The following is a 13,489-nucleotide window of genomic DNA, read 5'->3' as shown; positions in this document are numbered from 1 at the left end:
TTTCTGCATTTCTGCCTCGTTGTTTCCGCGCGTCATTGTTTCGCCGATCGAGCCGCCGAGAATGCATTTTCTGCTTTATTACCGGTGGAACGAACGATTTGTATGGCACGCGTACAGGTTGCGGATGAGAATCGAAGCTGTGGTTTGAAGTCGAATCGCTGATTTTATCGAACGTTTGACCTCTCCACTGATTGGGGCTCGCTTCTTGGCATATTAACGATCGCTAAAGTAGTCTTACGTGATTTCATTAATAACGTAAGGTCGGATAAGATAATTAGCGTATCGGCGAGTGCGAGAAAAAGAGAATTCTCGTAGAACGAAGCTGTGCAGTGAATCGATAGCGAGATCACCGTTTTTTCCTTTCGGTGATCGTTTTACGTTCCTAGAAGAATAGCATATATTTGTTTCGATTAATTTATTGTACTACAGGACACGTCCACGCGTTACACACCTTACTATCATAACCCACAGCCGTGTCTTTTATTTACCGCAATTGTTAAAACTCATTTGTTATTTTCAAGTAACCGTTCAATTATACCGCATTAACTAACCATATCGATTGGAAAGTAGGTATTATCGAAACTAGATTTTCTCAAAGTCCTGTAACACGCATCATCTGTGAGCGATAAGAGAAATTTATATGGTCGCAACACGTTCTAAATTAATACCGATAACGACCGTACGCTGTTATTTACTGCCGAAGGTGCAAATTTCCCGGCTGAAAATACGATCCTATACTTTCACGAGGGGTTCCGTTCCAATCTGGTGTCACTATCGCGGCATGGAAATAATATTCTTGACATTAATATCACTAATGTGCAGATCCAAGTTGCGACACTTCATGGTAATTCATGTAAAACGGCTTTATTTTTGTCACACCGCAAACTGTTAGGACAGAAGTATAATTATTACCGCATGAATAATTAAAGCAGCTCCGATATAATTATGATAAACAAGTACCATAACTTCTTTTCAGTTCCGATATACATTACGAAACGAGTCTACGATCATGTCGGGTTCCACGCGTTTCCACCACGGCCGTGTCTTATACCCTGAAATTTCTGTACGCGGCCGCCTCTCCGCGTTTCATGCGTGCCGCGTGACGATAATTAAGAATAATCGATCGATCAGCATGTCAGCTGACAGAACGATCAATTAATTAAACGTGCAAACGGTGCGAGGCAGCGGCCACTTAATTGCAGGGCCAACGTGTTGGGAAACCATGAACTGTCGCCTATATCGGCCAAGTGAACGGCTCCCTCGATCATGCTATCGAGAACCAGCTGACACACCGCCGACTCGAGATTCTTAAATAGTTAATATTCCTGAAGGTTGCCTATTAATAATTCCAACTGCTGGTAGGCCATTCTAACAAACATGCGCGCGAATCGTAATCGTTCACGCGTGCATTCCACTTATCGAATCAAACGGGGTAATTGGGTATCGCCAAATTGGAACGTTTCCTCGTGAGTTACATTGCCGATTGGCCTGAAGGCGATCATGGCAAAAAAAGAAACCTCTTTTCTTATAAAGTTCTTCGGCAATACTTTAAACAGTGCGTCGAAATGCGTGATCTTGTAAAAGTTAAATCGCTTTAGCATCTTTTCTGCCCATTTTTGCCATCCAAATGTCAACGTTTCTAATTAGCCAAGGGTTCTCGGGAAATAATTGTCGGTCTTTATACTTTATTATGTTTATATATTATATTACTTTATTACGTTTTACGCTTTGACGAATTTTTAAACATTTACATCGTTTCGATCGGAGTCGGCTAGCGCTCTTAGAGAATTTTGTGCCAGTAAAAGTCTCTAACGTTCGAATAAAATATTTCCTACATCTTAGTTTCCATAGCGTTATAAGTTTCCAAATTTTGTCCTAAAAATAAAAACATTTCCAACTATCGTCGGAGAATTTAGCGTTGTTAAGTTCGTGCAACTAATTCGAGAAAAAGGCGTTTTTCTAAAATACGTTGCAAGCAAATTAAACCTGTTTAACGACTGGACGATAGTAAATGCACCGAGTAATCGCGTATATTATCGCGTAATTATCAAAACGAATATCATTGTGTTTTTAGTACACGAAATGAGACCAGAGGACATTGGGATCGTCGGGTTCAGAGGCGACCCTGACAAGCAACCCTTTATGGTGGGTTACTTTAAGAGTTCTGGCATCAGAGAATCGAAAGTACGACAGAAACGAGATGCCAGGAGAAGAAAGAAGAGCGAGTCCTCGAGTTTGGATTATCGGAATAATCCGTACACCGGTAAGTCCGGAAGGTAACGTCCGATGAATCAGTAAATCTATCATTTCCATCTCCATCTTTCGTATTTTAGAGTAACATCGAAAGAGGAATTTTTTCTCATTGAAAAAGATTCGATTTAACCGTAATGTACAAAGAAAGATCGATCCAAATCTGTATTTTACCTTGTCCTGATTGCGCGTTAAAGTCGTTTTTGTTTCAATAGTTCTACCTCTAAATTGTACTAGCGTAATGCCGGTTAGACATTTTAACATAAACACCTTAGTTTAACAACTTGTGCGTGTACTCTGTTTAACAGCCTCGTAATTGACAGCCTATTCTCTTACTCGGAGCGCAGTGCAACAAAAATTTTTAATAAGACCATACACAGAAACAGGCGGTGTAACGTAAAAACAGTTGAAACTGTAATGTCTCTATCTCGATAGAAGTCGTCGAAGTGCATACGTCTGTATTTAATAATTAGAGAAACAAAGAAGCTCGTAACCGGCAATTTTGATGAATTTGAATTCCTCTCTTAATACGTAAGAAATACGCGTGTTCTTTGATTCGTACTTTACCAAGACATCGCTAACTGTAAGAAATAACGATGAACAACCGGTAATCGTTATCATTTTCCAGATCCAGGCGTACAATACAACTCGAGGACCTGTAAAATTCAAACGTTGTACGTGAGCTTCAGGGACCTGAAGTGGCAGGTAAGTTACGCGAAGAGGCGTAATAATACGCATATTTGATGCAATCATGTGCTACACGATCATCGGGACTCGTAGTTTGCCGCGTACTTATCGATGATCGATATGAATATTTATTTTGCAGGACTGGATCATAGCACCGGACGGATACGACGCATATTATTGCAGCGGCGAATGCAATTTCCCTTTGAACGCTCATATGAACGCGACCAATCACGCGATCGTCCAAACGTTGGTGCATCTGGTTAGCCCTGGTAAGGTACCAAAGCCTTGCTGCGCGCCCACCAAGCTCTCGCCGATCTCCGTGCTGTATTTCCTCGACGAAAGCAACGTTATACTGAAGAAGTACAAAAACATGGTCGTCAAGAGCTGCGGTTGCCATTGATCGTCCGGGATTAGCAAGATGTATACATGTGCGGACAGCGCGTTCGAAACGACGATAAATCGAACGCAAAGCGAGCTGTGCGGCTGAATTTTCCGAGTAGAATCGATCGACAGTTCTTAATTCGATCGATGGAGAGATCGAGACGAGTATCTAGCGTTATGGAATTATTCCTTTTCTTTATTCATTCACCTATTCGTCCGTGCGAACGATTTTTATTTCGCTGATATGTCTCATCGAAGATTCTCAGAGTTTGCAATCGTTAGAACGTTAAATAATGGCAAACGCTAAAGCACTCTGTATAATTATAAAATCACACATTATTATTCCTGCAAGAAATTAAATCGTTCGATAGTCGTTTGATCTTTTAAAATTCTTACACTGCGTTCTAAGTTCGTATGATTTTCTCAATTGCTCAGAGTGCAATTCGACGTTCGAATTAAGCTGTTGTCGCTCAAAATTCCGCTCGATTCTCGGTTCGACGAAACAAAACTGCAGTGCCTGTTCGCCTGTGTTGGACGTGAACGACAAACGCTGATCGATGGCGGATTTCAAGCGTCGCAAGAAAATCATCGGTCGTCTGGTGCCAAATTTCGACTAGTAGATAGTGTAATTTCTCGAAACAAGTGCTTCCGTACTAACGATCGTAATAATTTTCGTCGCTGGAAAAAGTGAATAATTGAATGGGAACAAAAACGATCGACGAATACCTGCGACTCCGACACGTGATTTTTATCCGGTTTTAGTGGATACATTGTAATATACATATGTCCGTAACGATCGGGGTTATCAACCGATGCTTCGAATCGTTTCTTTCTTTCTACCTTTTCCTTCCTTCTTTCTCTTTCTTCCTTTCTTTTTTTATTTTCCTTTTTTTTTTTTGTTTTCTTTTAATCAACTCAGATATCTCATCTAATGTTCAAACATTCGATCGGTTAATATATCGTTTAGTGATATTAATTTAACGAAGTCAAACTTCCGATATTATAGTCTGAGAAAAAATGAAACAAAGAGAACGCGGTTGTTCGGTGAGTTTCTACGTATTTGATCTGTCGTTGTTTTGAAAAACACATTTGTGTTCGCGTTCTTCCGTTCGCTCGTCGAAGGCCTCTATGTACGCAAGCCGACACGAAAAGGAAAAAGATATCTTTTTTTTTTTCTTGTAATTAGACTTATTTATGTTTGTAAGTAATGCGTCTGACCGAGAGAATAAGAGCACCGTGTGTAATACTCGTAGCAAATTCGTACGTGTACAGGTTGTTTCATAAGATAATCCATGAATCCAGCAAGTGACAGATCCCTCGCGCAAAAGCGAATTGATTCTTAAGACAGGTTTGTCGGTTGTTGGCTTCTGATCGATCAACGGATTGCGCTGAAGAATCAAGAATTAATAATTTTCATCCGAGAATCTCTCATTTACGAAAAGTCTCGCTACTTATCGTATAAAACATTCCACAGAGTAGTCGGTTAATTGTCACCTTAAATATCATTGAAATTACGAAGAGTGGGAAAGAGTTTATCTATGAAAGATAGCACGATAGAAAAGATACGACGAAATCAAGTGTTATAGTAGGATATTATGATAACTCTATAATACGAAGAATTTATTTGTTATTTATTCTTCTTCTTAAGGATTGCGAGTTTGATTAATTTTCATTATTCATGAAATTGAAATACTCAAGAATTTGAATGAATATACCGAAGAAAAACGGAATTTTATCCTCAACTGCGATGATATAAAATATCGCTGTGACGTAGCTCCAACCTAACTTACAATAGTCTGCATTAAGTTATTTAATTTGAAAGTACGTACTTCCTCTTTAATTTGAATTTTCTATCTTATGTGACAAAGGCCGTGAGTAGTGTTGATCGCGTAAGATATAAGATACGAGTTAAAATGAATTAACCCAATTCAAATCTAATTTAAACTGTAGCGATTACCTATGGGCCAACAATACCAATCGAACGTTAATATAACACTTAACTTTTGTAATTACAGATAATTGCTTAATTCAATTAGCAATACCTAGACGATTATACATATAGAACAAGCGGAATAAGAATTATATGACTAAATCTTTTCTGCTATATAATTATTATAAATGAAATATTTTTCTCTAGCTTCCTCGTTCCGAGGGATATTAATCCTCTATAACAAGAATTCTTTGTTTCATTTCTCTTTAAGAAAAAAGAATCGATGTTGCTTGCAATTTGTTATATATAATATTATTATTTTATTATACGATAATTATTCCAACGAAGTCTAAATTTCAATATGCAACGATACAGTGATAGTAAGTAAAGTAAAAATAAAGGATATAGCGATAGAAGTAAGTAAAACGATGACAGAAAAGATACATATCAATTTTCAATTTAAATTTCGTTATAGAGGATTAACATGGCGACAGTTACCGAACCACCCTGTACATACTTACACACCCTAGTAACTCAACTTTCTATGTACATGTATGTAAAGTGTAAATTTATATACATATAAGTATATAGAAAGTGGACAATTCTTTAGTACGATTTTGTAGTATCGTAATTATAATGCGACAGAGAATCAGATTTGTCGAACGAAATAAACATCATATGCGAATATTTTTCAATCGAGGCGAAAGTACATATTTTCCAAAATCTCGTGCTTTTTACTTTGCGTCCCACATGCAAGTCGGTATTGTTCGCGCATTTCGAAATTATGCGTTGACTCCATTTTGAAACGTACGCGTTTAACGCAATCGATCGATTAATCATACAATCGAACGATAATCGCACAGTTTTGTTCTTCCTTTTCTTCTGTCTTCTTCCTTTCTTTATTTTCCCCCTTTTTTTGTATAGATTTCTATTTTTTACAAGCTCTTAGAAAACGTACGAGAGTTACGTTATAGTCATACTTAATTGACGCGTGAGATTAAAAGTTTTATAAATTATTCCGACGCAAGATTCGAATGTGGTGCCGCCGCTGCTCGAGATATGTGTCAGCGTTGTTTAATGGCGTTTAACGAGCGTTTAACCGTGTGAATGGGAATGAAGCATAGTCCATTTTAGCTCGTGGGTGCGTGAATGCGTTCGTGGATGCGATCACAAATCAATCGATGAATATATATAGTCTGTGGTATTATTAACACAACTTTTGTAATGACAATGTAAATATATCGTTGTAAATACGTTCTATAATGCATACTACATAATATGTACAATGTACTTGTGTCAGTTCTTTCGTTTTTATTACCATGCCTCTATTAAGTACGTGAATCATTTTGAATATGTCTTATTGGTAACAGTATCTTTTAATCAACTTAATGATTCGTACTGAGGAAATATATCTTAGTTAAAAGGTTAAAGTTACTCTACTTAGCTGCAAATCTAATTTAATTTACATGATCATGAGTAACAGCCACAAAGCGCAACATTACAAACTTGACAAAAACGAACGTTTTCCTAATTCAACTTTATACAAAAGGACGTGACAAATATTAATATCGTTTGTTATAATGAATTTTAACAATTCATGATGATAGATACTAAGAAAAACGTATAATTCTAACAATTCATAACAAAGAACACTAAAAGTATGAATGTTTTAACGATTGGGTAGCGATTATATGCAATTTGTATATTGCTCATATTTACGTTAACAACAATGGATCTAGTACCGATCAGACGTTGATAATATCATGATAAAAGTAACGAATAAATCATTTTTTGAAATATGTAATAGGTATTGGTATTGATAATTTGAATTTTTGTATTTATTGAATTCCGAATGTTCGAGACGACATTTTTATTTAAATATCTATACTAAATAAGTTAGTCTGTCTGCTGATAGGTGGCACTGCATGTACGCCCCACGATAATTTTACATAGGAAATCAGTTTTAAACAGAATTTTAAATGTTTTGAACGTTATGTACTATGAATTAATGAAATAATTTAATTCTGAATATCATATAAATAACTTAATACGTAATATAAATTATTTCATACATAGTCCAGTAAATATTTATTGTATAATTTACTTTGATTTGCAATGGTGTGAAAATACATGTATATTTAGTATATAAAACGTGACATACCAATTACGATGGAAACCGGTTTCATTGTTGCATCTTGAGAAGTTGATAACAAATCTGCTAGACGCTTTTAGATTAGATCTAAAGGAAACCCGTTGTCACTATGATGTTCATTATTCGACGATTCAGATAGGCACGAGATTTTTCAAACTGCATTTCGACCAATCAAGTTCGATCATACTTGGTTACAGCATATTTAAAATTAACTCGTTTTCAATCGATAAACTATTTGAAAATCTTTCAATTTTCATCAAAATATACATTAACCGCCAACTATCTATGAAACTGAGTATCTCTCGCACATTTAAAACATAAAATAAAGAACTAAATCATAGTTCTTAGAAAATATCGTTGTCGTGAATTAATTCGACTGGGAAGAACATGGCGACCACTCTCGAATACGTTTCGATATATCGTTAAGCGATATTCTCGCTTCAAATCGATGATCGTTTTCACGATGGACGGCGAACGTGCCGTGGGCTTGATGTTCATACGAAATGACGATTTTTCGTGCTGACAATGTTTCTTGCTTGAGAATTCACGTGCATCGGCATATGCGACTGTGATTTTCGAGCGTCTCGCATGGGAAACAGATAGTAACGATTGTGAAAAACCAACGAATCGTTAGTGGTGCTAGTGCGAAGTTTGAGCTGTGTACGACAGTAGTCTTCTCGTGTGCTTTCGTGCCGCTGTCAACGAAAATCCGAATATCCAGATCTTAGTTTAATTATATGAGAAAATTTGATGAAACGGATAAAAAGCACATTGTGAATTTGAGTTCAAAGAACGAGAACACACACATTCGTCATTTATTTGAAGGAAATAAGAGTCGCGCGAGGTACGCCCCTTTTACAGGTGCCAATACCATTTTTGCAACACCCATCGAGTGAATCGACCACCGGAGACACCTCTCGAGGAAGCTGAATTTCAAGACGTATCCAAATTTCTTTGGTGATATGCTTCTGTAATTTTGAATTGAATACCTGTAGTTGGTTTTTCCGCTGTTTCGCGCAAAATCGATAGAGAAGCTCGCACATTACCCGAGGAGTGCGGAACGCGCGACGACTCTTGCTGACAAAAATAGCAGGGTCCACGGTAGACACGATAGAAGAGTGTCCTTAACTGCTACTGTTCATCCTTTGCAGTGTTTTATCGTGAGCCGGCATTATTTCGACTGTAACTTTTAACTGCTCTGCGTACGGCGCTGCTTGTCCAAAGAACGCTATTTGAAGTTTCAAAACATCGTGTCTATTGCAGCCTTGTGTATGTTCCGGCACGAGCCATAAAGTAGCCTGTGATCATTTCAATTTTCTGGTTACCGATCTTACTGTAAATGTTATACGTAAATCGATGATTGGTAGGTGAGTGATACAAAATGGACTGAAAATCGAACACGGCATCGTTTTAACGCGGATAATTTACTCGTAAGTGATATTGCTGTTGTCGAAGCGCACAATCTAACCTTACTTCGAGAAAAATTTAGCGGTATTTGTGCCACCTAACCTTCGCGTTCGTCAAACGGAGTGTTCGAATTGTTCGACGTAAATTCGTAAACGTGCCCGATGATCCCGTGACGGAAGAAATATTGGCGTGCGTGTGTCGAGTAACGCGAAATACTTTGAACGCATTGTCTCGCCGGCTATGACGAGAACAAGGACCCGTTCGATCGGATCGTCGCTGCAGCCGTCGCGAATGCTGTGATTTCGTTGAATGTGGAGTGCGATCACGCGCCTCTTCGTTAAGGGCAAAACAGAGGAATCTGCCCCGAGGACGAAGGATCGGACGTGTGACGGCGTGCCCGATACGGTCGTCCATGTTTTCGACGCAATGGATCGTAACGCGGGTGACGATCGACGTAAGGGCCCTGCCGGCGAGCAACACCACGACGGAGCCGAATCCGAACACTTCTCTGATGCCTACGATTCCCGTCAGGTATTTATACATGTTCTACTTTTACTTCAAAACTCTATTATGGCTATATCACTGAATATTTACAAAAATTATCATTTTGCAGATTAGAAGCTTGACAAATGTAATTGGTATGACGTTACTTTGTTGTAAATAATATAAATGGTAATAGTTGTAGATAAGAAAGAGAGCAATGTATATTTATATTGCAGTATATGTAATGTAAGAAATACAAGCGACATAGGTGCTATTGTTTAGACAATAATAGCGTTGATTTTATTTTAAGTTACTAGTCTGCAAAATGAATTGACACGTTCAAAGTTGTTCGTTTGATTGATTTCAAATTAGGTTTCATCTGATAAAGAAATAGTCGTTGTCTTGTATTTTGTATCTTGTATAATTTTCTATACGTTGTATTTTCCAAAATATCGATATTAAATTTTTGGTGAAAAGTATGTCATTAATGTATAGCAGATTCTTGTAAAGTACTAGGAACATTATAAACTTCTACGTATAATTTTTTTTACATATTTTCTTTATGTCGAAATTTGTACATTTTTATTCAGACAACTTTTTATCACAGACGTGTCCTTTGAAATCCTATCTTTGATAGGTGGTGCTTAGATAATATTAGTTTCCTATCAAAAGAATCACAGATTCATTGGAACGATCATAAAATTCATTTTTGAAGAAATAGAGTAGAATAGTGTAATTTGTTTTTTAATTTCCTATATTTCTATACGTTCCTCAAAGTACATAATACATACATATTTTGAAAAGCTAAATAGACTTGAAAATTTATTCAGCTTCATTTTATGGTACTGTTTCCTAATTACATATATAAAACTTTTCATTGTATGTTCGTACATGCATATATTTGTGCTAGAAGAATATTTCCATATAAAAGTACTTGAAATAAGTATTAAGTCATAATTACTGCAGATCATATATGTAATTCTATGTATAAGGTAGTTCCTTAGTTTGAGCGAAGCGCAATATTAAAATTGATATTTCTAATAAATAATCACAGAAATTTATTTATTAAATTTTAAGAACAATGTATTTTTATTAATCAATTAGATTTTAAATTATATTTTTTTATTAGATTTGTAAATTATTCCAGCATGAATTTTACTCACAGACATTAATATTTATTTTTGTTCACAATTTTGCAACATATCATTTATTGATACTGCTGACACGTTTGTTATTAATTCGTGTATGAGTCAGCGGTTCCCAACTACTTTTTCGTATTTCAAAATTTCTTGTTATATTATTTTGTGGGACGTAGCATGAGATTCACTATTTCAAACTCAGAACTGTGACTAATTAATCTTCAATGCTCACGATAACATGTCAGAAAACATTGTTAAAAAAGTGCATGCTATCTAGCGCGAGGAATTCATTTTTATAGTATAATAAACTTGATACAATGAAAAATATATTTTCATCGACTAAAAAGGAGAAGAATGGCCTTGAAGTCTTCTCAAGGATTTCAACAAATGAGAAAAAAGATTAAATTTCATGTTTATCTGTAAATATGTAAATCAAACATTGCGACCATCCATCGCTATACGATTATTTAAATTAACATCACAAACACAAATTACAAACGAAATAAAATGCAAATCAATTTTCTAAGAAACGATCAGGAAATATTGCAGTTATTTTTAATATCGATATTTATTTATACCACACTTTTCAGTAATGATTTCGTTTTACGAACGTAACGTTATCATTGTGAATTCTATGCTAAAATTCTACTAACTGTATGCTGAAATTTATATACAAGACAGACGCGATTCAGAGAAAAGAAAAATGTACAGAACTAAATAGACTGTTCGCGTTACTGTTAATTTATTTTTCATTAATTCGAATTTCCAGAGACTATCGAAATTTCTCGTAAATAATTTATAATACGAAGGTGATCTTCCCGGAGGCTGTTGTCGTTGCGAACAGACTAATTCGACCGTAGGAGAAGAGAGCATAACGTTCGATCAATGAAAAGATATCTCTGCGCAACGCCTCGTGTCCAAGGCTCGTTACAAGCTTACTCGTTCTTGTATCATATTCCAATTATTTGTAATTAATGGAGTCTGAAGCTACACGTGGAGATCTTTGCGTGCAATAGCCACGATCAGGGCGACTGTCTCGTTGAATATTATTTTAACGTTCGATCGGCTTAACTTGATTGCATCTCTATTAATTATCGTTACGTACTTCTTACTGTAACAAATAATTTTCTTACAAAATCTATTTCTGAAATTTAATACATGTACATGTATTGTATTTATTCGATGGATGGATTTGAATTAGTCAGGATTTAATCGATTCCAAATACTCGGTTAGACCATCACCGCATTCTTTGGCACGTGGGTCATCAGTGACCTACAGAGGACTGTTCGCTGAAGCTGTTATTTTCGTCGTTGGAGTTGAAATACGTATTATGGGGAAATGCTTCGTGATACGTTTAGCGAATGTATAATTATCGCGTTTAATGCATTTGATGTAGAGTCGACGATGATTCATACTACGTAGTAATATTCTTCTAGATTAATAAAGTTCTTCTACGGCGTTTCGCTTTGTTTCGTTATTTCTTGTAAGTGCAATAAAAGAAGATCAACGTGTGGTACGGATGGTGAAATGAAAAGAAAACGATAGCGTATATCTACTGTGCTATGTACCTTGAGCGAAGTATTTAAAAAGCATCGTACGTTACGAATTTTGACGAAGTTCAATGGGAAAATGAGTATGGGATTTGTATTAATCATACCTCGACAAGTATCGTTCATTAGATTATATTCTTCTTAAGCATCAAGTATACTTGCGATAATAGAATGGTAATATCTCTTCGATAACATCTGATTCGTGTCATACTTATTATGTGCTTAATGAAAGTTAATAATAACCTGTGTCATTAAGACCATGTAAAATCAATGTTATAGAGACATGTAGAAATCGATAACTTAATTAATATTCAAACGTACCAGGAACAGGATTGCTTCATAATTTACTTACGATTAATGAAATGCAGACGCGATACTCAGCTAAACATGGCATTCAACCGGCCCGTGTAATTTATGGCGTGGTAAAGGCAAGAATGTGCCAATATAAAATATCGCTTAATGTACTAACAAATAAAATTAATAAATAATAACTTATATGTCGATAGATACATCAGATATGATATTTGTGATAGTAATGCAATGCCATGAAACAGCCATTGAATTTCTATAAACTTGTTACAAACTAAATCTTATTTTGTCTATAAATATTCTGCCATATTTTCTTCTATCGTACATGTTTGTTCGATGTTTGTTATTTATTTTGGCTTACTTTTGCGTTTAATGTCTAACTAGAGAAGGCATATCACACGAATATTCCACTTTTGCATCAGCCTGTATGTTTGTCAGAATTGAACGATATGGAGAATTGTTGAGAACCGATCATCTTGTGTCTATAAAACAGACTGCTTACAAAGGCAACAGATTATTTGGGAATATTAATGAGTTAAAAGAGACGGAATAATCTATGACAAAATTTAAATTGGTACAATTCTCTGGTACATGAGTGGAGCATCTATCTAGAGTTGTATTCTTCTGAACGTCGGTGTTACTTTGAACTCGATCGTGTTCTTAAGTAAATAATTTCTCAAGTTTCGATCTTATTAAAATATCAATAGACAGATAAGTTTTAGGACCGTAGCGGGATTAAAAACGATATGTTTGCTACCAAAGAGACGTTCCATCTTCGTCTTTTCCGTATCATTAATTATCTCGATAATTTAGAAGGATCACAGAGACTAATTTCGATTAATGCTTAATCTTAATTTTGAATTAATAATTACGCGTTATATGATTGCAAGAGACCAATAATTCACTCGATACAAATTTTAAGGTATCTGATAGATCACAGCAAAATCCGTGAAAATTACTCTTGTACGAAAAACCAAAATTCTTCTGTACACTTTCTGTACACTGGTATTTCACGTGCTCGTTTACGGGTAGCCGTGGCAGACTGTCGTACGAAAGCTATTCCCGAGCTGCGACGCTATGACGAATATGGCGTCGTTTCCTGTACGCAAGGTTATTTATTGCACGGTAAAACGAGCCTGTACCTGCGCGGAGAACCACCTCCTCCAGCTACAGGAGACTTTTTTTGGCACGGTGCGGCGT

General features: G+C 36.1%; 2 protein-coding genes across 18 annotated transcripts in view; both read left to right on the top strand.

The window, feature by feature from the left end:
• Window positions 1–6,538, top strand: part of gbb (glass bottom boat) — a 41,535-nt gene extending 34,997 nt beyond the window's left edge. The window contains exons 4-6 of the mRNA XM_033332587.2: window positions 2,075–2,263; window positions 2,879–2,955; window positions 3,077–6,538. Of these exons, the coding sequence (XP_033188478.1) occupies window positions 2,075–2,263; window positions 2,879–2,955; window positions 3,077–3,337 (527 nt within the window). The 3' untranslated portion in view covers window positions 3,338–6,538. The remainder of the gene's footprint in view (window positions 1–2,074; window positions 2,264–2,878; window positions 2,956–3,076) is intronic.
• Window positions 6,539–7,850: 1,312 nt separating this feature from the next.
• The window catches only part of Patronin (calmodulin-regulated spectrin-associated protein patronin), an 86,754-nt gene continuing 81,115 nt past the window's right edge, over window positions 7,851–13,489 (top strand). For 11 of the 17 annotated variants that reach the window (XM_076620133.1, XM_076620128.1, XM_076620137.1 and 8 more), the window contains exon 1: window positions 7,851–9,338. In XM_076620133.1, coding sequence (XP_076476248.1) covers window positions 9,117–9,338 — 222 coding nt within the window. In that variant the 5' untranslated portion in view covers window positions 7,851–9,116. The remainder of the gene's footprint in view (window positions 9,339–13,489) is intronic. The other 6 variants (XM_033332547.2, XM_033332543.2, XM_033332560.2 and 3 more) reach the window with 1 other exon arrangement.

This window comes from Bombus vancouverensis, chromosome 7, assembly GCF_051014615.1.
Source record: "Bombus vancouverensis nearcticus chromosome 7, iyBomVanc1_principal, whole genome shotgun sequence".
NCBI classification, from domain to species: Eukaryota; Metazoa; Arthropoda; class Insecta; order Hymenoptera; family Apidae; genus Bombus; species Bombus vancouverensis.
Note: the sequence above shows the minus strand (reverse complement) of the source record. Positions and strands in the feature narration are given on the sequence as shown.